This window comes from Drosophila albomicans, chromosome 3 (genome assembly GCF_009650485.2).
Source record: "Drosophila albomicans strain 15112-1751.03 chromosome 3, ASM965048v2, whole genome shotgun sequence".
NCBI classification, from domain to species: Eukaryota; Metazoa; Arthropoda; class Insecta; order Diptera; family Drosophilidae; genus Drosophila; species Drosophila albomicans.
In genome coordinates, this window is record NC_047629.2 from 16,490,134 (window position 1) to 16,514,236 (window position 24,103).

The 24,103-nt window shown below is 41.6% G+C and overlaps 11 protein-coding genes across 13 annotated transcripts; 6 read left to right on the forward strand and 5 right to left on the reverse strand.

The window, feature by feature from the left end:
• Window positions 1-12: 12 nt before the first annotated feature.
• On the reverse strand, window positions 13-1,997 carry LOC117571581 (protein lifeguard 1-like). Its single transcript, XM_034253797.2, has 3 exons — window positions 1,795-1,997; window positions 1,140-1,411; window positions 13-1,071 (listed from the first exon to the last, which is right to left on the reverse strand). Exons 1-3 carry the CDS (start codon window positions 1,841-1,843, stop codon window positions 472-474), a joined length of 921 nt encoding a protein of 306 aa, XP_034109688.1. The 5' UTR covers window positions 1,844-1,997; the 3' UTR covers window positions 13-471.
• Window positions 1,998-2,414: 417 nt separating this feature from the next.
• LOC117572524 (protein lifeguard 2-like) lies at window positions 2,415-4,343 on the reverse strand. The gene is made up of 3 exons (XM_034255383.2): window positions 3,991-4,343; window positions 3,286-3,626; window positions 2,415-3,222 (listed from the first exon to the last, which is right to left on the reverse strand). The coding sequence occupies exons 1-3, from the start codon at window positions 4,040-4,042 to the stop codon at window positions 2,566-2,568; spliced, it is 1,050 nt and encodes a 349-aa protein (XP_034111274.1). The 5' UTR covers window positions 4,043-4,343; the 3' UTR covers window positions 2,415-2,565.
• Window positions 4,344-4,454: 111 nt separating this feature from the next.
• Window positions 4,455-4,772, forward strand: LOC117572528 (uncharacterized). The gene has a single exon (XM_034255388.2). The coding sequence runs from the start codon at window positions 4,455-4,457 to the stop codon at window positions 4,755-4,757; it is 303 nt and encodes a 100-aa protein (XP_034111279.1). The 3' UTR covers window positions 4,758-4,772.
• Window positions 4,773-4,949: 177 nt separating this feature from the next.
• On the forward strand, window positions 4,950-7,185 carry LOC117572522 (mitochondrial-processing peptidase subunit alpha). The gene is made up of 6 exons (XM_034255382.2): window positions 4,950-5,131; window positions 5,198-5,579; window positions 5,642-6,058; window positions 6,115-6,255; window positions 6,315-6,819; window positions 6,881-7,185. Exons 1-6 carry the CDS (start codon window positions 5,079-5,081, stop codon window positions 7,048-7,050), a joined length of 1,668 nt encoding a protein of 555 aa, XP_034111273.1. The 5' UTR covers window positions 4,950-5,078; the 3' UTR covers window positions 7,051-7,185.
• A 394-nt stretch (window positions 7,186-7,579) lies between these two features.
• Window positions 7,580-11,964, reverse strand: LOC117572521 (ribonuclease 3). The gene is made up of 3 exons (XM_034255381.2): window positions 10,351-11,964; window positions 7,973-10,285; window positions 7,580-7,915 (listed from the first exon to the last, which is right to left on the reverse strand). The coding sequence occupies exons 1-3, from the start codon at window positions 11,864-11,866 to the stop codon at window positions 7,758-7,760; spliced, it is 3,987 nt and encodes a 1,328-aa protein (XP_034111272.1). The 5' UTR covers window positions 11,867-11,964; the 3' UTR covers window positions 7,580-7,757.
• Window positions 11,965-12,070: 106 nt separating this feature from the next.
• On the forward strand, window positions 12,071-13,165 carry LOC117572526 (tRNA methyltransferase 10 homolog A). Its single transcript, XM_034255385.2, has one exon. The coding sequence runs from the start codon at window positions 12,162-12,164 to the stop codon at window positions 13,098-13,100; it is 939 nt and encodes a 312-aa protein (XP_034111276.1). The 5' UTR covers window positions 12,071-12,161; the 3' UTR covers window positions 13,101-13,165.
• Window positions 13,166-13,208: 43 nt separating this feature from the next.
• LOC117572525 (ribonuclease H1) lies at window positions 13,209-14,730 on the forward strand. Its single transcript, XM_034255384.2, has 4 exons — window positions 13,209-13,734; window positions 13,792-14,060; window positions 14,114-14,384; window positions 14,446-14,730. The coding sequence occupies exons 1-4, from the start codon at window positions 13,369-13,371 to the stop codon at window positions 14,545-14,547; spliced, it is 1,008 nt and encodes a 335-aa protein (XP_034111275.1). The 5' UTR covers window positions 13,209-13,368; the 3' UTR covers window positions 14,548-14,730.
• Window positions 14,711-15,980, forward strand: LOC117572527 (phosphatidylinositol-glycan biosynthesis class X protein). The gene is made up of 4 exons (XM_034255387.2): window positions 14,711-14,848; window positions 14,913-15,045; window positions 15,106-15,254; window positions 15,315-15,980. The coding sequence occupies exons 1-4, from the start codon at window positions 14,718-14,720 to the stop codon at window positions 15,706-15,708; spliced, it is 807 nt and encodes a 268-aa protein (XP_034111278.1). The 5' UTR covers window positions 14,711-14,717; the 3' UTR covers window positions 15,709-15,980.
• A 59-nt stretch (window positions 15,981-16,039) lies between these two features.
• On the reverse strand, window positions 16,040-17,486 carry LOC117566652 (putative inorganic phosphate cotransporter). Its single transcript, XM_034246195.2, has 3 exons — window positions 17,283-17,486; window positions 16,773-17,227; window positions 16,040-16,714 (listed from the first exon to the last, which is right to left on the reverse strand). Exons 1-3 carry the CDS (start codon window positions 17,455-17,457, stop codon window positions 16,040-16,042), a joined length of 1,305 nt encoding a protein of 434 aa, XP_034102086.2. The 5' UTR covers window positions 17,458-17,486.
• An 887-nt stretch (window positions 17,487-18,373) lies between these two features.
• LOC117572185 (putative inorganic phosphate cotransporter) lies at window positions 18,374-21,433 on the reverse strand. Of its 3 annotated transcripts, none has more exons than XM_034254840.2 (4): window positions 21,274-21,433; window positions 19,847-20,056; window positions 19,337-19,791; window positions 18,374-19,273 (listed from the first exon to the last, which is right to left on the reverse strand). In XM_034254840.2, exons 1-4 carry the CDS (start codon window positions 21,308-21,310, stop codon window positions 18,539-18,541), a joined length of 1,437 nt encoding a protein of 478 aa, XP_034110731.1. In that variant the 5' UTR covers window positions 21,311-21,433; the 3' UTR covers window positions 18,374-18,538. The 3 variants fall into 3 exon arrangements, with proteins under 3 accessions (XP_034110731.1, XP_051861769.1, XP_034110730.1); XM_052005809.1 differs by lacking the exon at window positions 21,274-21,433 and adding an exon at window positions 20,657-20,766; XM_034254839.2 differs by lacking the exon at window positions 21,274-21,433 and adding an exon at window positions 20,119-20,240.
• Window positions 21,434-22,198: 765 nt separating this feature from the next.
• LOC117572184 (probable lysine-specific demethylase 4A) lies at window positions 22,199-24,063 on the forward strand. Its single transcript, XM_034254838.2, has 3 exons — window positions 22,199-22,483; window positions 22,542-23,408; window positions 23,474-24,063. The coding sequence occupies exons 1-3, from the start codon at window positions 22,236-22,238 to the stop codon at window positions 23,862-23,864; spliced, it is 1,506 nt and encodes a 501-aa protein (XP_034110729.1). The 5' UTR covers window positions 22,199-22,235; the 3' UTR covers window positions 23,865-24,063.
• The last annotated feature ends 40 nt before the right edge of the window (window positions 24,064-24,103 follow it).

Below are 24,103 nucleotides of genomic sequence, written 5' to 3' on the forward strand. Positions count from 1 at the left end.
AAACAACAAAAATATATTAAATGCTTTGTTTTATTTTACTCTGATCGACATACATCTGTAATACATATCATAATAGTATAATTTACATTAATCATAAAGAAATTCACAAACATTCATAATGTATAGGTATATTTATAGATGTATATATTATATAATAAGCACAAAATGCATCCATTAGTCTGATCAAGCAGCATAAGTAACTAATCATTAAATGAGAATTTGACGTTTACACAAATATTTTGGCATACCATTGAATGGTCACTAATCGGCATTTCTTAAGTTTGTTCTTTATAATCATTGGAGTCTTGTCGTTGTAGATTCTCACTGTTCACTTTGCAATTAATTGTGTTGTTAGTTACGTGTTTAACATCGTTTCAACATCCAGTGTAATTAAAATATTTATGTATAATTCGATTCATAGTTCGGCATTAATTATGAGGTTTGTAATGTAAACTATAACGGGTTGGCGGTTTACCGCCTTGCCATACGTAATACGTATAGGAAAATGCGCACACAGTCCACGTATAATGTTAATGCAGCAAATATATATTCCTCCGGGCTAAACTGATACTTGTGCGTGCCACCAATTATCAATTGGGTATCATAGATTAGCAGGAAACTGGCAATCAAGGCACCAAAAATCGACACTGCCGTCTCGCCGAAAGTCTCCCGGAGAAATCCACCAGCAAGAGCAAGCAGCAGCAAGCAGACAACAACGGCAATCATAACGCCACGCCAAGCCGTGAAATCATACTTGGTTTGTATGGCGAATATGGACAAAGCGATGACCAACACGGCGGTAACTCCCACAGCCATTAGCACCAGGTTAGCATCCATTGTGCTCGATATGGCGCCCAGTAGTAGGGACATAGTAAATGTGAATAGACCGAGGCATATGAAATTGATCGGATAGCTGCGTCTGGCTGTTTCGCAGCATGCCATCGATAGGAGGACGACCAAATTAACGATCAAAGCGGCGAAGAGCACTTGTTGGTTCTGGTAGACAAACCTTTTTGTCGGCTCATGATATAAAAAGATGCTGATAACGCCACAGGTAAACAATAATTGCATCTGCAAATATGAGAGATAATAATTTAAGTACAATACTCTGTAGCATTAGCTTTACATTCACAACTTACCACAAGAATCATATAGACCTTCCGAATGAAGCCCTTGCGTATGCTTTCCTCTGTAAACCCGAAATTCTTAGGTTCTAATCCTGTAGTATCATCCATTCCGGGACTAGTAATAATAAGTCCAGGAGTATTACGCATTATAAGGTCCCCACTTTCCAACATTGGAGCGACATTCATCATAGCAGTATTTGAATTGTCTGCCGCCTTTGTTTCGGTTCCGCTTTCTGGAGCAGGCAATGCAATCGGTGGATAGCGCTCGCCATTGTTGACTGGTTCTAAAATGTTATTATTATTTAATTCTTTTCGAATACAGTCCCACTATTTTTCATGTCTAGACTTTTGTATCTACAGTTCGAATAAATAATGCGTCATTGACGCCGGGAAAAAAGTATACATACAAACATACATACAAATATTGAATTTGTATCCACAATGTGCGCGAAATAAGTAGCTAAGAAATATGATAGATCATAGAAATTCAATTTGAATTTAAAATATTTACTTACATCGAAATCCATTTACCGGTTATGGATACGATAGTAGTAAATTAATATATATGTATGTGTGTATGAATGTTTGTATGTATACATTCGAAAATGTTTATGCTAAACATTCGAAGAATATGTTGTGAAAGTTTTTGTATTTATTGTCAACTTACTTGGCAAGTCATCCAGGTTGACTGGTTCTGTTATTCGATTGTAGGACATTTTTTGATTCTATACTCAATTTGCAGATAACCCCGGGTGAAATAATTCAGTAACGACACTATTGGCGTGCATGAATGCACAACCGCTGTTATCTCAGTACGTAGTTCTTTTTAAATGGACCAATTGGCTGATTTCTAAGAGATGGCACAATTACGTGTTTTTTTCGAAGAAGAACACCGACTCACGAGCACAGAGTATGGGTAACATTAAATTGTTCTATAACACAATTTTTAAATGCACATTGCTCAATTTGAAAACATATAAGTCCAATAATAATATAATAACAATTATAGTCGATAGAGTGTATTTATATATCACAAAATCTAAAACACTCGTGACAAGTTCGTGCTAATTTTCGAAATTGCCATCTGCCGTAAAGTTTATTCTTAATTTGGCACTCACAGCAGTATTACAAACAGAGCTGCCAACTTAATCGAAATAAAGGGTGTACGCTTTTTGAAAGCATGATTTCGCGCCTTGAAGTCAATTCGGTATTGTGGGCGGACTTTCTCTTAAAATAAAACGTAGTCGATCATAAAAATTCCCAAGTTACCAAAGCAAAATCAAACATTTCTTAAAAGTATATTACATTTATTTTCTGTGTGTACATGGTTATCATTCCATTTTTGAAATTGATTTTTGTTTAAGTTTACGCTATTGACTTGCTTGAAGACATTGTCAGTGTGAAATCCCTGAGTATATCATATATGGGTAATTTAAAATTATGCATTTCGTAGACTGGCCGGCAAATCCTGCTTAGAAAGTACAAGAATTGGGCTACGTTTTCTAACACGTGAGAATGGAATAAGAAAGTCTATGCTATCGAAATACAATGATAGCGCTCCAAAAGTATATTCATTCGGTTTGAACTCATACGTATGCCAGCCGCAAATAATACGCTGTGCATCGAAGATTATCGATGAGCAAACAACCAAGGCAACAAAAATACCTAGTGCCGCTTCCCAGAAACTATCAAGTAAAAATCCAGCAGACAATCCAAGAGCTAGAAAAGAAATTATGATGGTAATTCCACCGCATCTCCAAGGCGTAAACTTGTATTTCGTTTGCATTACGAATATAATCACGGCAGCAATATTCACTGCAGTCATTACTGTTATCATTAGTAGCAGATAGTGAGTCTTCAGTAAGCTGGTCGCTATACCAAAAAATAGTGACATGGTGCAAGAGAATATGATCAGAACCACTAAATTAATCGGATGTTGGCGACGAATTTTTTCACTGCATGAAGTCATAATCACTATGATAATGTTAACAATCAGAACAGGGATTATTACTTCTTTGTTCTCCAATACGAAATGTTTTGTTGCTTCGTGGTATAAGAAAATGCTTATAACGCCCGTCGTAAAAAGTAATTGTGTCTGCAAACAATTGATACAAATTTTTAGTCATACTTATAGTTCAAAGTAGTGTGTAGACTTTACCATCAGTATCGTGTAGATATTACAAAGAAAGAGTTTTTGGGTGCTTTCGTCACAAAGCGCCAAACTGTGCGGATGTAAATCAGGAGCAACAAAAAATCCAAATACAGTTTCAGTTAAAATAGTCACAGTGCCTGTAGTCGATGATGCGATATAGTATTTTGCGTTGCCCGTCAGGTTATGTGTGATATTATTCTGTCCATTATTATTTATTATTTGTTGAAGTTCTGTAGCCGGCGATGATGTAAAATATTTTACGTTGTCTTCCGGATTATTTTCTGCATCATTTTGTTGTGCTGCCTGCGGAATTTGGCGAGTGTTGTTGCCATCATCATTACTTCGATCTGAAATTAAATTTTGTTTAATAATTTACTCCTGAAATTCGAAAACTTTTCTCTTATTGCCGAGGCCTGTGCGCCGAGATCACATAATGCCAATTGTATCAGATACATTCATTTTATACATGCTTGTATAACATTCACTGCAAACAGAAGATACTTACCTTAGAAACACGTTTGTTTAGCACTTCGCTCGAATGATTTGTATTATATTGAAATCCCGGAGATGGTATTGTTATTATGTGAAATTGGTACGCCAAATGAAATTGCGATTGAACCACACACACACACACACACACTCATAACTATGTATCTACGTATGCGTATTTGCAATTGTTTACATATGTCGAAGATGATGTCAACAACTTACTTTGAACGCTTCTTTCTTCATCTTCTGGCTCAGTCATCCGTTCATAATTCATTTTAATCTTTTTTTAGATCTAAGGATCACAGCTGCGTGTTGTTTTTACGCTTTTACACTTTTGAATATGCAAATTGTTTTTTGTGAATGTTTGCCGTGCTTTTTGCCCAAAAAAATTTGCTATCTGGTGGATCGTCGAATTTCGCATATACATTTTTGCCAATCACACATAACGCGTGAGCAGCGCTGCCCACTTGTTTGAAAGAGACCGCGCCATTTTGAGCATTAAAAAGCTTTTCTGTTCATCGATCGAACTTGAAACAAGAGCTGCAAAAGCGCAGTTAGTGTAATTTCAGACACAATAACTGAAACAAGCTTAAATTCGCATACGAAACGAGTTTAGCCACAAAAGCCACTATCTTATTGTAAACGAAAAGTAAAAGTGAACTGTGCGTGAATATAAACCAGCTGCGATGTTTGTAATTACGAAATTTTTAAGTTTACTAATGCTTTTTGTGTGCGCTCAATACCAACTGAGCAGTGTAAATGCATATGATCCAAATGATACAAAAATAGTTGAATGCTGCCTTCCCCCCGAAGGAATGTTTGAGGCGTTTTATCCACGGGAAGTGGAGGGCATTCCAAATAGTGCTTCTCGACCCGCTCATGGGCATGGAAGCTTTTTTAAGCATAGAAATCCTGCACTGGTGGACACAAAAAATGCTGCTGCCTATGGATATCGTTTTGATGGAAAAAGACGATTCAATTTTGATTAATTTTAATAAGTTCCATTCAATGTATCAAAATACAATACTAAAATAAAAGTAAATTCGATTCAAAAAGAAAATGTGTATTGGAACATGTCTCTTTCATTTAAATTTTCCCCCGCTGACTTATCGATATATTGGAAAACGCAGCCCTGGGCTAGTTGCTTATCGTCAATTTCGAATTGACAGCTGTCAAGAAGAAGAACATTTTCTTTTCGTCGAAAATATGTCTTTGAAACAAATTTCCTGAACGCAACAAAATTCAAACATTTGAAATTGTAAATAAATCGTTGAAAACGCTCAAGGCCAGTTCAAAATCACCTGCAAGTCATGAATGTGCGCAGCTTCAGTATGCTGAGGGCTCTTAAAAACTCATGGCGCACGTAAGAAATACAAGTGTGGACAGCGGCACCCGGTAAATGTAATTTCATCAATTGTTATTTAACTAGATTTCCTCGACGATTTGCAACCAAAGTGACGACAGTTGGTGGCGATGAAATAGGAAGTGGCACGGGCATTGGACAAATCACCGGCCGCGTGCGTAGCCAGGAAGGTGGTCCACACAAAATAAACACGCCGTCTAAAGAAGTTGTTACGCATTTGCCCCCACTTACCGATCCACTGCCTAATTTGCCAGAGGCCGTATACGCTGAACCGTTGGCCGAGAGTGCATCAACCAAAGTGACAACGCTAGCCAACGGATTGCGCATTGCATCCGAGCCACGTTATGGCCAATTTTGCACTGTTGGGCTTGTGCTGGACTCTGGACCACGTTATGAGGTCGCCTATCCCAGTGGCGTATCACATTTTCTCGAAAAGCTTGCGTTCAATGTAAGTGCGATGTGATTTATTTTATCATCAGCATTCAATCTTTAATCATTTTCACTTTGCAGTCAACAGTTAACTTTCCCAATAAGGATGCCATACTCAAAGAGCTGGAAAAGAACGGAGGCATATGCGATTGCCAAAGTTCGCGTGATACCCTCATCTATGCAGCCAGCATTGACAGTCGTGCTCTCGAATCTGTGACGCGTTTATTGGCCGATGTCACGTTGCGGCCAATTCTCAGCGAACAAGAAGTAAACCTGGCGCGTCGTGCTGTCAGCTTCGAATTGGAGACATTGGGCATGCGACCCGAACAAGAGCCCATTCTTATGGATATGATTCACGCAGCAGCTTATAGAGACAATACGCTTGGATTACCAAAGCTTTGCCCACCACAGAATCTGGAGAATATCGATCGCAATGTGCTGATGAATTACTTGAAGTATCATCACGCGCCGGATCGCATGGTTATTGCTGGCGTTGGCGTAAGTTGCCTTCTATAATGCGCAGTTTTCGCATTAATATTAATATATTAAACCAGGTGGATCACGATGAGCTGGTAGAGCATGTAAAGAAGTACTTTGTGGAAGATCAAGCCATTTGGGTGAATGAAAATGCAGCAAACTTGGGACCTAATCAAGTGGACACTTCTGTGGCGCAATACACGGGCGGTTTAGTCAAGGTGAGTGTTGCCCACCTGCGAGAAAACTAAACTTGATGTAACGTTTCTGCTAACAATAGGAAAATTGTGAAATTCCCATTTATGCGGCAGCCGGGCTTCCGGAGCTGGCGCATGTGGTGCTCGGCTTTGAGGGCTGCTCCCATCAAGATCGCGACTTTGTGCCACTGTGTGTGCTGAATATCATGATGGGCGGCGGTGGCTCTTTCTCTGCCGGCGGTCCCGGCAAAGGCATGTACTCTCGCCTCTATACCAAAGTGTTGAATCGCTACCATTGGATGTACAGCGCAACGGCGTACAATCACGCATATGTGGACACTGGTCTCTTCTGCATACATGGCAGTGCACCACCCCAGCATCTGCGCGACATGGTCGAAGTATTGACGCGTGAGCTGATGAGCATGGCCGCTGAGCCGGGCCGTGAGGAGCTGATGCGCTCCAAGATACAATTGCAGTCCATGCTGCTGATGAACCTGGAGTCACGACCAGTTGTGTTCGAGGATGTGGGACGACAGGTGCTGGTCACAGGGTATCGCAAGCGCCCAGAACATTTCATCAATGAGATTGGTAAGTTAACTGAAGCGAAAGCAAACTGACAAAGATGTTCAATTAATGCAATTACTTGCAGACAAGGTAACTGCTTCGGACATACAACGAGTGGCACAAAGACTGCTAAGCTCCGTGCCATCGGTGGCTGCTCGTGGTGATATCCAGAATCTGCCAGAAATGTCGCACATAACCAATGCACTGAGCAACAGCGGGCGTTCGCTTGGACGTCGTTTATCGCTCTTCAAATAGCGATAAAAAAAACCTCAGTAATCGAGGAGTTAATTAATTCGTATTGCATTTTGTACCATGGGCATTCAAATCGATGTAATTTTGTTAAGAATTTGAAACCCTTATGCAAAATCTAAATTGATCCTTTCATTTTCGTTCCTATGGATTTGTTATTTGATCAGATAAATTTGGTAAAAGGAAACATTTATTTTTTGAATGCAAACGATGTTCAATAAAATTGAACTAAGCCAAACCAATGAAAAAGTGCAATTCATTTATAAATAATCTAAAAAGCTGTTTCCATTTATTGGCGTTTATGTGAGCACTAATTTTAATTGGATTTAAATAACCAAGCTGTTAAAAAATTTAAATTTGGTAGGTTTTTAGTATAAAGCAAATGCTGCTCCATAAGAATAGGGTTTTGAAAATCAAAGCTGCATTTAAGAAGATAGTTATTTAATGATTTAAGCAGTCAACAAATTAATAGTTTACTTTTCGATTAATATTTGATTATGTTGGAGTTCGCTTTTTTTCTTTCTAATAATGAAATTATTGAAATAAGAAAAAAATCAGCATATTTAGGCCAAATTGAAAACAAGGCAGATTATCTTCAATTAGTGAAGACAATAAATATTAAAAGGAATTCATGTTTAAAGTTATGCACACCACAACAATGGCATTTCTTAAGATTCTCTATTGGATTTTAACTTAGAAATATACTGGATTTATTACGACGATGATGCCGGAGACACGGGTGAAGTGGAGCCGGGTTCAAGGCGCGCTTTGCGTCTCGGCGGTCCGCTGGAGCTGTCGCTATCACTACTACTGCTACTGCTGCTACTGCTACTTGAATCACTACTTCGACTCCTTGGCATAGGCAATGGAGCTGGAAATAATGGGATTTATTAGGGAACTGCTTGGTATTCAATTTACAAAGACTTACAAGTGCGCTTGGTATACTCGTCGTCATCATCGTCGGGTAACTCATCACTGGATATATTCTCATGCATACGATATTGCTTGGGCAAGTGTGATTCATCCTCTAGGGGCGCCGCATACTTGGGCTTTTTGGCCTTGCCATCTTGGAGCTGCTTATTGGCATCAGTATCCATTTCGTTGCCGGTTTGCTTTTTGATGCTCTTCGCAATGACCCGCTTCTGGTGATCCAGCTGGGGAAAGAGATCCCGCGAATTTTCTAGCGCCTGCTTGGCTGCATTCATCTCGGCTTGTTGTATGGAGGAACCACTAGCGGTGGCCAAACGCTTGGAGCGGAAATAAACGGCCACCTTGTAGACACGAGTATTTGTCGGGCCACTGGACTCGACCACCTTGTAATACGGTATATCGGGTTCACCGCCGTCCATGGTACGCAACGTGAGGCAACATTGTTGCAGCTTTGATTTGGGATCGTTCCAGTCCTGATTCATAATGAACAATTGGAGGCGCGGAAAGAGGCAGACATGGCAGAATTGTTCGCAAAACAACAGACCCTTGTCCACGTACAAAGCGCCCAAGAATGCCTCGAGCAGATCTGCGCGGTCTTTGGTCTTCAAATCCCCCTTAGGATTGGCATAGACAGCATATTGGGGCATGCCCAGATCATCACAGACCACAGCCTGTGTGCGATTGTTGACGAGCGAGGAGCGCAACAGCGACAAATGACCTTCGTGATGCTCGGGAAAGTGGCGATACAAATACTCCGAACAGATCAATTGCAGCACAGTGTCACCAAGGAATTCCAGTCGCTGATTGGAGCCCAACGTTAAGTGTGTGAAACCAATGGAACGATCGGTGAATGCTCGTGCTAGCAAACGAATATGCTTGAACTTGATGCCAATGGAGTCTTCGAATCTAGTCAAATCCTTGAGTACTTTATAGGAACCAATGCAGCTACGATCGCCCAGCGGTTCCTGTTCTTGCAACGGATGCTCGGGCAAATTTTTCCAAATCTTAAGCAGCTTGTCCTCCTTCCTAAAGAGGGCATCGGTAAAGACTTCATCGGCCACCTTAATACCACCGTCCAGCAGCAATGCACCCATCAACGCCTCAAAGCAGTTGGCCATTGCATGTCGTAGCTCCAGCTCGTGACACAAATCCGAACCATGAGCATACAGCATGAACTCTTCGAGCTGTAGTTTTTTGGCCAACAGAGCCAAGTGTTGATTCTGAACGATGGCTGCGCGATAAGTAGCCAAACCGCCTTCTTCCAGCTCCGGAAACATAAAGAACAAATGTATCGAGCTCAAGAACTCGACAACAGCATCACCCAGAAATTCCAGACGTTCGTTATGAGTTATATTTGAAACGGTCTCATGATCCTTGCCAAACCGTGACATTATGCTGACCAGCGTATTGATGCCACGCTTGCGTGTGTTCATATAATGAATCTTGCGATCTCCATACTCAGGCTGCCGGATGCCGCAGTTCGTGAGTGAATTACGAGCATGATCCGGATTGGTGCCGTAGTTTTCCTTGTAGGAAGGATGCGTCAGAGCCAGCTGCAGCAAGTAGCGATTCTTAAACTTGTAACCAATGCTCTCCTCCAGTAGATCTAATGATTTGTGGAAACGCAAGTGTCCGGTAAGCACTGGTATAAGCATCGCATGCTGCACCATGTCGCACATAATGCCCGTTCGATAGAAGCCCTCCGAGCTGATGGCCACTGTTATATTGCGTTTCATGCGGCCCTGGGTGCGCATCTCCTGCAGCCGCTGCTCCTTATCTTCCAGCTTGCGTTTGTCCTTGAATGATGGCTTGGACATGTTGGCCATCAAATGACGAAACTTTACATATTCACGCCACGCCTTTTGATACTCTGGATTGCCGGCATAGCTTAGTTGTGGTGGACGTATGCCGAAATGCACGATTGCCGGATGAGAAATGCCCGTCTCCCGATCGAGACATTCTGGCAGATCTGAATTGTTGCGATCCAGTTGATCCACACGCAGTGAGCATGGCTTATGGCCTGGCTTTGTTACCAGCATGCCCTTTATGAAGTCTACATACTTTTGCCACTCGTGCTGACTGATTTGGTTCAAGTGCAACAGCTGCTGGCGCTCCACCAGCTTCGCTGAATTGTCTAGCAGATACTTGAGCACCTCGCACATGGCAAGCACTTCTTTGCCGTTGTCGGGCAGTTCGCGCACAAAACGCGGCAGAAAATGAAAGGCTGGGCAGGATTCCTCCTCATTTGTGGCGCCGTTGGGCATCAAGTTGAAGTCAACCAGCTCCAGCAGCTCATGAAACATGTACTCAACTGTAAGTGAGACGAATATTAGTTAAGTAAATTGATAAAGTAGCTAATGTGTTTCGACAACTCACAGAACAAGTCCAATTCCCGTATGGTGAAATTCTCGGGCATCTGCTCCTCATCATACTCAATGGTATACTCAATGTTGAATCGAATCACCTTGCAGACAGGCAAATCCGTTAGACGGACATGCGACAACAACGAGAAACCCTCAAAGAGAAACTCGTGCTCATCATGTTTAATGATTGTCGGTGTTTTGGTAAGAAAGTTGGTGGGTGGCGAAATGGTGATCCTATAATGATACAAGCTGCCTGCATTGTTCGTTTCCTTGTCGCAAATCTCGTATCCCTTCTCGCCCGGATAGATACCATGCCGTATACCAATACGTCGCGATTTAGCCGAACAGCGACACAACGGTCCGTCGTTCATTTCGCCAGCATCGTTGTGCCACAAATCAGCATGGACACGTTGGGGATGTTGTACCTTGCGCGACAGCTCTTCCATACAGCAGTCCTGCTCGATCTTAAAGGCATCGTCATCCGAGTCGGAGTCCGAGCTGGAGGAACATGCCTCCGACTTGTGTTTGTGCTTGCAGACACGACGTCGCGCTTTCCTTGGCGGTGGCACATATGCTGGCAATGTTTCGCGTACTCGATTTGCACGCTGAATGAGCTCATCGTCGAAGAGAGCACAGAGTTTGTGCAGGCGTGTCTTGGCCTTCACCTCGTGCTCGTTCTTGGTGCGTTCGTAGTACAGCTCGGCTGGTGAGGAACGTACCCAGGATTCTACTGGTGTCTCTGTATCATTTAGTGCATTCATTTTCTTCACATAGTCCTCAGATTTCTCACAATAATTCGAACACCACTGACGCAACAAACGATCGCGTTCCGTTTCGATCTTTGGCTCTCTTTGGACAGATTCGCTGCGTTCCCGATAGCTACGCGAGTCATCGCTACTAACTCCCTTGGAGCTGCTTCTGCCTGACGAATAGTAAGAGGATGCTCGTGCCTGTCGCGGAGCATTGTAACGTTGCTCATAGCGATTGCTATAACCATATCCTCCACCATAGCTTGTCTGTTGTTGTTGTTGATAATTAGGATTGTAGTTGGAGTATCGTTGATTTGGGGGTCGATAATTAGGGGTGTATTCGTAGCGTTCTCTTTCTTGGTATTTGTACGAATACGCTGAGTTGTGGCTATAGGACTCGTAATTATATGAATTCGGCGGCGGATGCCCATAGTTCTGCTGAGCAGCGTATCCTTCCTGATATGGATAACTTTCGTAAGCGTATGAAGAAGAATTTGAGTTGTAGCCTGTCGATGGATTCGCTTCAGTTTGGGGTGGTGGTGCATACGTTGGTGGAGCAAATTTGAAATAGTTTGAAGAAGAACCTTGAGCGCTATAAGAAGCATTTCCAATTGGCGGAGGCGGATAATTGTAGGCTGTTGCAGCTGAACCGGCATCAGTTGGAGCAATTGGAATGTCTTGAACGCCGGGCGGTGATATATCTTCGCTTTCAGGTGGCGGCGGTGGCGGAGGTGGTTGCGCTGGAAAGTCTTGCGGCGGTGGCAATGGAGGCTGATACATTTTTATTTACCAGATTACGTTATAACGCAAGAATAACTTCAAAAATGTATGTTTGTTGACCCTATCCCTGCAATCCACAAATTATCACTGCGTGACCGAAAGTCGCATTTTGAAATATACCAATAAGAATATACTATAATTGGTCACATTGTCAGCAACACTATATCGATACCGATGGGCAAAACTGCAATCGATTCTTTGCGGCAACAGCTGTTCAAAAAGCCATATGGCAGCAACACAACTTTAATAACATTTTAATAATAATTACAAATTATTAAATAAAAACAATATAAATATGGACGCCGAGGAGCAGCAGCAACCCGCAGAGATCACGCTCAGTACCTGTCCCGGCACAACGCCATGCACACCGTTGAGCAAAAACCAATTAAAGAAACAACGCAAACACGCCGAAATGATTGAATTGCGAAAGGTGCGTCGACAAAAGGAGCGGGAGCGCCGGAAGGAAAAGAAAGCACAGGCCAAGGCCTTGGGATTGCCTACGACTGTGGGCCCGTCACGCAAGGAGCTTAAACGCCGCCAGGTATCCGTCGGCAATCAGAGCGCTGAAGATGCAGTCAACGTGGCCATCGATTTGAACTACGACGATCTGATGCAGGAGCGTGATATTGCCAAGTGTGTTAAGCAATGCTTGCGCATTTACACTATTAATCGCCGATCCGAACAGCCATTGCGTCTCCACTTCACAGGAATAAAGCGTGACGGTCATATTCACGAGAGTTTCAAAAAGAACGACGGTTGGGAGAATTGGAACGTTGAATATCATTTTGATCGCACGCACAGCGATGTATTTGAAAAAAGCAAGCTTGTATATCTCACATGCGAATCGGACCAGGTGCTGGAGAAGCCGCTGGCCGGTCACGCTTATGTGATTGGCGGACTCGTTGATCACAATCACTTTAAAGGATTGTGTCACCAACGTGCCACTACTGAAGGTCTATCGACGGCGCGTCTTCCACTCAGCGAGCATGTAGATATGAAAACCCGTTCCGTATTGAGTACGTTTCATGTATTCGAACTTTTGACGCGAGTTGCGGCTGGACAGGATTGGACTCAAGCTATTCTCGAAACCATTCCGCAACGAAAAGGTGCCAAGGCGAAAGAGGCGAAGGATGTTATAACGCCAAATGACCAAGAAGAACCATTTGAAGAGCAAAGCAAAGCGTCAATTGAGGATGAAGATGACTTAAAGGATCAACCCACAACAGAAAGTTGACCTCATCGTTATGGATTTATACCTTTGCCTAGAAAAAAAGTGAATAATAAATAAATTGAAATCTAGTTTTATTTGTTAATTACTTGAGACGTTACAGTTTGCATTTTCTAGTTATTTTTAAAGACAAAGACTACACCGTGATTCAAAACTTGAGCCTTTCTACTGAATGTAACCAAACTTTTAATTGTGAATGTACAATATATTTGGTATATTTATCAACTTTAAATAGTGCAAATTGGAATTGCACTTTGCGGCCACATTAAACACAATGTTTGGTCTCTTGTGCTCCGTGCTCCGTCCTGATGTGAAGTTATTTGAACGCACTATGGCATTCTACGCAGTAGCCAAAGGACGAAAAGTAGGCATCTATGGAAGCTGGGCGGAATGCCAGGAGCAGGTGACAGGTTTTAAGGGAGCCGTGTTTAAAAAGTTCAACCTGCACAGGGAGGCTGAGGAATTCATTGGTGCAAAGGCAGCTCATGGAAGTTACACACCTGATGATTTCGCAGTGCCTCTCGGAAAGAAGCAGCCGCCTCCTGTGAGTTGGGCTGCTAAGGAACAGCACAAAACTAAGACAGAAGACTTCTGGCCAGAAGATGTGGAAGAAGACGACATAGTCACAGAGAATGAAATAGTCAGTACTCTATAATATAATACAGGACATTTGATTCATCATCTAATCTCTTGCTAGATGGCAGCTATGGATGAAGTGGAAGGGTTTCCTGCGCCATCCAGCAGTCGCAAACGAAAGACAGAGGCAGATACTTCTGCTAAGTCCAAAATACCTCGACATGCCTCTAATGTTGAGGAAGGCGTTGCACTGAAACAGTTTGGTGCTTTTGAGTTTACCATCGATTCTGAAGGCTTTGTTATTGTGTACACGGATGGCTCTTGCCTGGGAAATGGTCGAGCAGACGCTTGTGCAGGCTTCGGAGTTTACTTTGGCGACGATCATCCACTGTAAGTTGTCATTGGTATAGGCAAGTGAAATAGTGCTTATATACCTATTCCAGTAATGCAGCTAAACCAGTACTGGGGCGTGTTACGAATAATGTGGGCGAAATTCAGGCTGCGATATATGCAATTAAAACTGCAATAGACTTGGGTATCAGCAAGCTTGGCATAAGTACGGATTCACAGTTTTTAATCAACTCCATTACAATGTGGGTGCCAGGCTGGAAGAGACGTGGCTGGCGTTTAAAAAACAATGAACCGGTGAAGAATGTTGCCGATTTTAAAGAATTAGATGAGCTGCTGCAAAATGACGACATTCAAGTGAAATGGGTGTGTTTATTTAATATAGATATTTTGTATTATTGTAATTAACTTTCCCTGTTTTTCACAGAACTATGTAGTGGCCCACAAAGGCATTAAAGGCAACGAAATGGCTGACAAATTGGCTCGCCAAGGCTCACAGTTGTACAGGGAAATGAACTGCAAAAAATAACTCAACACTATTTCATTTTCAAATTACCCACGCAAATGTAGGCATAAGTTGGCATCCCTCTGTATTTGACGTTTTCAGTTACAAATAAGTTGACAGCTCGCTCTGTTGTTTACAATCGCAACCCCATGCGATAGCACAATTATTTTAAGCATTTAATTAAATTTAAGAAGATGATGAACTCAACATCCACTGTTTTATTATTATTTAGTTTTATTATTACATTGTTAATATGTAACATATGTTGCGAATCATTGCAACGATCAATTGTAAGCATGGAAATGGAAAAGGAAGGCATGCATAGGTGCGTATTACATCAACTACATATCAATTCGGCTTGAAATTTAGACGATTTTTTTTATAATTAGAAATCTGAAGTACAACGTGCAGTTTGCTGACTCAATTATTAATGTGAATTGTGAGTATGCGATCTTGCAATCGCTGCCGGCTGCTGTTTTCATAAGCACCGACGAACTGGACGATCTGCAGCGCTTGAAAATGGTACGATTTTTTGATAAGAGATTAGCTGCGATAATCGGAATTAATCTTGTTAATTTGTAGCTTAATGCCATATACCCAAAGTTCGTAGACATTGAAGCAATCACAGAAAAGGCGACACCATTCACAGTATTGCTACGAGGAAAGGCGAGCACAGAGGAGACTATTACATTGCCCATACACTTTCGCTATCATGCCGCCAGCGATAAACTGTGAGTTCTGGTAGTTCTCCAGTTATGCTCAACATTACATTACCAACCATTGCTTTACAGCACTGCAGTCACTGTGGAAATCAACACACCGCAGCTTTATCTCAACTGCCCAATTAACGATAACCATAAGCCCATTGACACTGAATTGCCAATCAAAACAGATAAGCTGCATTGCCTGAATAGAAGCCAATGTAATCTTGAAGTGCACGAAGGCGACTCGCAGTCGCCAGAAGACTGTAATTGGCTGCAAGTTACGGCTGTGGACTATCAGCTTAAGGAGCCGCTTAAGGCAGAGATTCCCGTGGGCAATGCCAAGGGTTTTACGCCCATTCTCTATGTCACGATAATACTCAGCTGGGTCATATCCATTTGGACTGTGCTGGACACACAGACGGTGCCGCGACGCATCCACAGAAGTGTGAATGAACTACATCAAAAGGTTAAGGTGAAATGACATCTCAAAGTATCTTCACGCTTGAGTCAGAAACGACATTCATATCTGTATTCATTATCTTGGCTCGTGCGACAGATAAACCCGGTAAACATTTTACTAGACACGAACAATAAATGCCTCAAAGCGGTGATTTCAAGGACTACATGCTATAATCAGTTTCTATGAAATGATAATGTTTTGCGATCTTTTAAGATTGTGAAGCGTGCAGTACATTTAATACGATATAAATCACTTAACACTCGCTATAAAATTATTATGCATAAAATAATGATAAAAAGACACAGTACAACTCGTAATAAAAGTTGTCATTGGGTGAGGTTTAAAATTAGCATTATGTTGAAGGATTTGTCGTTGATATGCTGGGAACATCATTCCAAGGCTGCACTTCCGCCTTGCCTATCACAACGAAAAGCGTATTGCATATTAAGTATACGCCACTTGTCACAAAGAAGACCACACGCCATTGCGTTGGATCCGTCTCATCCGTTAAGATAGCACCAACCATTAAAGGGGACAGAATCGATATCAAACTTGCCACCGCATTCGTTATTCCCATCATCGTACCAGCGAAATTGGGCGACAAATCCACATGATTGACTAGATAGCCACAACAACAGGCGGCAGTAATGCCCACACCCAATGTCAGCAGCACAATAGCTTCGGTCGTTTCACCCGCAGTCATGTAGCCCAGTCCAATGAGACACGCCATGGGCACCCATTGCCCAATGGAGTTGAAGAGCTTGCGTCCTGTGGTTACGGAGATGGTGCCACGATTGATGAGCAGATCGGAGATGGGACTGACCACAAAGCAGAGAGTCCCCATGACAAAGTAGGGCAACGAGGAGAGAGCAGCGTTCGATTTGACATCCAGTTGGAGTACGCTGCTCATATAGGTGGGCATCTCGGTGAGCAGCATGTAGAAGCCAAAATTAAAGCCGCAGTGTGCTGCGACTAAGCCAAGGAAAGCGGGTGATTTCAAGATCGACATCCACGGCACAGTCAATATCTGATAAAGTGGAGTTTTATAATTGTCATACATTTAAGGATTAGGGATTCGCACTAACCTGACTGTTGTTGCTGCTGCCCGTCAAGCTTTCGATATACATTCGCTCGCCTTTGCTGATGCAGCGACAGGTTGCCGGTTCATTGGCGCCCAGCCACACATAGAGCAGTGCCCAAGCCAGACTCAGTCCGCCGGTGATATAAAAGAGTCCCGGCCAACCCATGCTGGACTCAAACACAAATCCACTGATCACCATAATCAAGGCTGAGCCAAACTGTGATCCTGCATAGATGAATGTGGTAAGAAAGCCGCGTTCCGTGCGTGGCACCCATTTGGCCACCAACGTGTGCACACATGGATAAATGGCACCCTGTACAATGCCCGTCAAAACACGCAGCACAACCACAGTTTCCCAACCATTCGTGGCAGCTAGGGGATAGGATATAGCCACAATGCCACCAATGCCAGTGGCTGAGAGAATCACTATCTTGGCGCCAAAGCGTTTTGCCAGCAATCCTGATGCGAAAAGTGGATGTCAATTTAAATGTATTGACGTAAATGAAGGACTCACCTGCTGGCACCGCGGATAGCGCGTAACCCCAAAGGAAACTGCTCAGAATAATTCCCTTCTCATAGCCTGTCCAATCGTAGTAAGGAGCACCGGCTGTGGATTGAGTCATCGGCACAATGGCAGCGGAGATGCTAACTCGTTGAAAGAAATTGATAACAACGCTAAGGAATAGCATAATCACGTGCCAATGACGAGCTCCAAATCGATGGTCTATAGAATGAATGAAACATTACATTGGGATTTGAAAGATAAACTCTTGATTTGCATGTCCTGAAAACTTCATCAGGATCCAAAGACTGATTCAATAATTATTCCACGAGGTATTTCCCAGACTATATAATCTGAAAAGAAACGTATGGTAGTTAAACGTTAAAACTTACGTTTCTCTAGCTTATCAAAACCCATTATTAACGTTGATTGTAAACTTTAAAATGCTCTCGTCTGATTTTGTGTGTTAGTATGATGTTTTGCTTATCAAGGCCATGGATCGTGAAGCGCTTCGACGGGATGTCGATCGACAACTAAATCTGAGCGTGTCGATTTTATGCTTTTCGTGCCAAATTTCCTCAAGTTACCCTATACTGAAGTCTTTATTATCGTAGACAGCATTATGGGAACCATAATTAAGTTATGCCGAAAATTTCAATTTATCTGAGCAAACATAATTGAGCAATATGGGGATAATAGATAGAGATACATAGATGTCATTGGCATAAAAATAAATATGGATTATATATCCATATATTAAGCGTGCGTACATTCATAAATGGATAAAATATAGTCACAGTAAAGTTATTGATGCAGAGATATATATTTAACCTATTTCATAGATAAATATAGATATACTATACACATCGTATCTATAACATAGTTTTTCTATTGCTTATTTTTTATCAAAATTTTTAAGTAAACTTGTCACACTTAAAAAGTTGTATTATTGTTTGCTTGTTTACTAATGGTTATCTATACAAGGTTTATTGTATGGCTTTCACTTCTTAGATTTGAGGTTTATCTAAGAAAGAAACATTTGCGAACCCTGTTAATCTTTTATTAAAGTGTAATCAACACCGTGATATATGTATGTATATATAGAAGACTACTTGTATGACTTTGGTCTAGGGTAACAGAACTTGTATTTTTATTTATTATTATAATCAAGCCATAAAATAACAATAAACTTAGCAATAAGCTTAGACGATTAACACCACATTAATTTTAACTTAACGAGATTATTAGGAATTCCAATATTAAGCCATTCAAAACTGATTTTCCTTGCCGGGCGTTGGCGCAGTCGTTCTCGAATCCGTCTGAATGTTGCTCCGTAACGTCATGGTGCTGGACATGCTAGGTGGATCATTCCAAGGCTGCACTGTCGCTTTGCCGAAGATGACAAACAGTAAATTGCACAGCAAATAAATGGCACCGGTGATAAAGAAAACCAAACGCCATTGTGTGGGATCCTCTTCATTGGAAAGTACGACGCCAACAATCAACGGAGCTATAATCGATGTCACACCAGCTAAGCCATTTGTAACGCCCATCATGGGACCAGCGAAATTGGGTGACAAGTCCATGTGATTGACCAGATAGCCACAGAAGCAGGCGGCATTAATGCCAACAGCCAAAGTGAGTAAAACAATTGCACCAGTCTTCTCGTCAGCAGTCATGTAGCCCAATCCAATGAGACACGCCATGGGCACCCATTGGCCAATGGAGTTGAAAAGCTTTCGAGCTGTGGTTACGGATATTGTGCCACGATTGATGAGCAGATCGGAGATGGGACTGACCACAAAGCAGAGTATCCCCATGGCAAAGTAGGGCAATGAGGAGAGCACGGCATTCGATTTGACATCCAGTTTGAGTACGCTGCTCATATAAGTGGGCATCTCGGTGAGAAGCGTGTAGAAACCCCAGGTGAAGCCGCAGTGGGCAGCAAGTAGACCATAGAAGGCACCAGAGGTGAAGATATCCTTCCAAGGTATGGCCAGCGACTGCAGCATGAATTGAACAAAACATTATTGCTTTGGCTTAACAGAGAAGTGATGTTAACTCACCTGGCTGCTAGTGTTGCTGCCTGTCAAGCTTTCAATGTACTCCCGCTCGACTTTGCTGATGCTGGATGATGTTGCCGGCTCGTCGGCGCCCTGCCAGAAAAAGAGCAGAGCCCAGGCCAAGCCCAGTCCGCCAGAGATGTAGAACAAACCCGGCCAGCCCATGCTGGACTCGAATATGTTGCCACTGCTGATCAGAATAACGGCTGTGCCAAACTGTGCGCCCGAGTAGACGCCTGTGGTGAGGAATCCACGCTCAGTGCGTGGCACCCATTTGGACAACAGCGTGTGGAAGCAGGGATAAACACAGCCCTGCACCAAGCCCGTGAGCACACGCAGCACACAAATGTTAATGTAACCACCATTCGCTGCCATGGGATGGAAGAAGCACATGATGCCACCTACGGCTGTGGCCAAGCAGATCACATATTTGGCACCAAAGCGTTTCGCCAACAAACCTAATGTAAGAGGACGAATTATAAAGGATAATTGAGCAGCGGTTAATCGACGCACCTGCGGGAACTTGTGAGACAACGTAGCCCCAGAAGAAGCTGCTCAATATCAGAGACTTCTGAGAGAGATCCCAGTTGTAGTAAGGCGCATCTGCAGTTGGCGTCGTCATGGGCACAATGCCTGCGGAGATGTTGACGCGCTGGAAGTAGTTGATCATCATGCCCAGAAACAATTGAATCGCCTGCCAATGCCGCGCGCCAAAGCGGCTCGCTGGATATAAAGAAAATTATATAGGATGGGAAGTATTAATAATGTATATTATTGGAATTTACTAGCTATATGTCTAAGCTGCGCTCCTAGCAATAAAGGCGTCCTTTCGCTGTGTGTTAAGTAAACCATTTTGAGATGCACTTGAATCGTTTGAAATGCTGTTCGAGTCTGTCGATGATCGACAATGAAAACTGTTTGTCAAGTGTTCGATCATTTTCTAGGATTATACGCACGATTGATTCATTAACAATTAATAATTGTGCTCAGATAGTACGCTTTATATTGGTACTATATTAAATCGTATTGTGTCATTATCATTAACACATCCACAATGTCGAAAACAATGGAAAAGTTTGCGTCGCGCTGCAGTGGAGTACACCAAAAGGGGTAAAGAGACACAGATCTGGGGAATATATTCCGAAAACTATCTGATTCTATCACTATGTAAATATTTAATCTATTTATCACTCGTCTGCATTGCTCGTTAGTTACATGGATAAACAAAATTCGCAGTCGAAAAACTATTTTACTTATCTCACTCAGGCAAGTCATTGTCATCATAGATTTATGAGTATTTATAAAAGATATATTAGCACTTACAGTTGCATTATATATATACACTTCACTATATCATCATTCAAGCAATCTCAATTAGCGCTCATATTGTGCAGGTCTGGCCGACTACAAGTCTTATAATCCTCAAGTCTCGCCGACTGCAAGTATTATAATGTTCAAGTCTTATACGCGCACTCGAAGAAGTTGCAGAAGTGGGCGACAGAACAAGAGTTTTCTGTTCTGTATATTATATAATCAGATTAAAGGTATCAGCACAATTATATGTATGCCCCAGTAAATATTGTGGCAATTTGCCGCATTTGCACTCATCAATCAACAAGTGCTTCACATATAGAAATTCTCGGGTATCAATAACCTCTTCAAGCAGATTATAAAAAAAATCAGTGTTCAGGAAACACTTTTAAATTTGCTATGTGAGGGGATTTTTGGTTTGATTTGCTTTCTTTAAACACTTCTATTAAATATGGTAATAATTTCATTACGATTCATTAAGATACTCAATATGTTAATGCCAAAATATAATATAAAAGCCTGTTTTTTGAACGCGTGTATTCTCAGATTGATTAAATTAATATATTACCGTTTTTATATCAAGTGTTTTATATTCAAGTAATGATGAAGCACTTCAACTATTTACTTACGTTTTTTTGGCTTTTCCGTTGAAGTGTCAAAAACCATTGCAAAGATTAAATATTAACTTTGTTTATTGCGCCCGAAGCTGTTGTACAACCGTCTGTACTTCAATAAGTTCTCTCTTCGGGTTTACCAATCTCTGGCTCGAGTTTATATACGACTGAAACTCAAAATGCCTTTACCTGTTGCTTTTATACGTCCTACAAGAATCCATGCGCCTTAATTATCTCTGAATGGCTCGATTTAAGATATACGCGAGTTGTCGACCAGAGAGGCGAGTTAATTGTTAAACGTTAGTCATTATCAGGCCCGGCAAGAGTCGTATATTCATAAAATCTCCGGCAAAATGTTTGCGATTTATCATGTTACAAATATGAATTAGATTTATTGCTTTTCGACTCTGTTGGTCACATTTGTTAGTTAAATATTATTGAAGAGAAGAATAATTTATTCATTTTATGCCAATTAACTTATCAATTTCAGTGCCTAGGCTTATCTATAGATTATATAGCTTCCAAGTATACTTAGTTATTATCTTAGTTTGTAGTCGGCTCCCTAAACGTGAATTCTGTAAACACTTAGGGTGTTATTGTTACTTGTAATTCGTGAGAAGTGTGTCATTAAATTTACAAGGCTTTGCACACAAGCATATTTTTGGGATGAGCCATAATTACATTATATTATTTTATGAGCAGTTATATTTTCTATTTAAATTGTTCTATTTAAAATTGTTTAGAGAAAATATAATGACCACAAAGAAGTTTACTAACAACAATTGAATATAAAAATTTTCAAAAAGCTATAATCGATTTTAAGCAGCTAAAGCGCGTAATTTAATTTTGACAGTTAACTTTACACACTTTACAGCACTGTATAAGCATTGAGTATTGAACAGCACTACCGTGCCAAAGGGAGTAAACAGACTTTAACAACACTTTTTTATTTGTTTTGTGTTAAATTTGTTCAAAATATGTCGACTCGTTTAAGTTTTGACGATGGTGATCAAAATACCAATCCAAGAATAATGACATTTCGTCCCAGCTATGAGGAGTTTAAAAACTTTGCCGATTACATAGCGTACATGGAATCACGTGGAGCCCATAAGGCCGGCCTCGTTAAAATTATTCCTCCCGTTGAGTGGATTCCGCGCAAATCGGGCTACGATATTGAGAACATAAATATGACAATCCCAGCACCGATTAATCAGGTCGTTACGGGGTAAGTGCTCTTCATGATGCATGTTTTGAAATATATTAATTTATCACTCGACCACTAGAGCACATGGAGTTTATCAGCAATTCAACATTCAACAGAGACGTCAAATGACATTGCGTCAATTTAGGGACAAGGCCAATTCGGAGATGTTTCAGACGCCGCGCCACATTGACTACGAAGATTTGGAGCGCAAGTATTGGAAGAACATCACATATATATCGCCAGATTATGCTGCCGATGTCAAGGGTTCACTAAGTGATGAAGATTTGGACGTATGGAATATTGGACGTCTGGACACTATCCTGAATTTGGTTAATACCGATTATGGTATCGAAATCGATGGCGTTAATACAGCTTATTTGTACTTCGGAATGTGGAAGAGCTCCTTTGCCTGGCACACCGAGGATATGGATTTATATTCCATCAATTATTTACATTTTGGTGCCCCAAAAACTTGGTATGCCATACCGCCAGCCCATGGCAGACGCTTGGAAAAGTTGGCCAACAGTCTTTTCAATGAGAACCATCAGGAATGCAATGCCTACTTGCGTCACAAGATGACCATGATCAGTCCGAAGGTTTTGCGTCAGCACAATATACCGTACAATAAGATTACACAGGAGGCAGGCGAAATAATGATCACGTTTCCTTTTGGCTATCATGCTGGATTCAATCATGGCTTCAATGGTGCCGAGTCCACAAATTTCGCCTCAAAACGTTGGATCGAGTATGGGAAACGTGCCAGCATTTGTAAATGCCGTAGTGATATGGTTAAAATATCCATGGAGACATTTGTGCGTCACTTTCAGCCAGAACGCTATCAGAACTGGCTGCGAGGCGAAGACTACGGCAACCACCCGGAGGAGCCTGGCAAAATATGCGCTGCAGCGGCACCCACTATTAATGAGTACAAAATGATTGAAGAAAGGTAAGCACAATTACTGCAAATATCAATTCTTTAATTGAAAATTAATATACATTTTAAATTCGTAGAACGCAGTTATCGAAATTGAAGGGCAATTCTGCTCAAAAGCGTGGCTGCTCTATGCCCAACGATATTGAAGAAGCCAATGATGACGATGACAAAGCAAGCGTGGCCAGCAGCAGTTTGAACACGAAGCAAGTCATGGTCAAGCTACGCAAAATGCCAATGCCAGCTTCAAATGAAGCTACTAGCGACGAAAAAGCTGCGCCTTCGAGTTCAGCTGCCATAACCAAAGAGAAATATGATTTCAATTCAATTGCAGTTGTGCGTGTGAAGCGACTATGGAACGCTTTACCATGCACGGAGAACGGCACAAATCTACTCCCAAACGGAGTTGTTAAAAATACGAAACGTATGCGCTTTCAGACAAAAGTGCTGACACTGGACGACGATGAATAAGTATGCCAGAAAGTCGGCATACTCCACAATCATATCGATCTCCGTTGTTAGTAGCTTTATAATTACAGACTCAATCAAAGATATTCTATAAGTTAGCTAAATAACAAGGACAAATGCGGATTTTTCTATATTTTAATACATTTATAAAGAAATCACATTCTGGACCTTGTAAGAAACCGATAATAAAATGACCATTGATCATTTTAGTTGCATTTTTTTTTTTTTTATTCCTTCAGTTT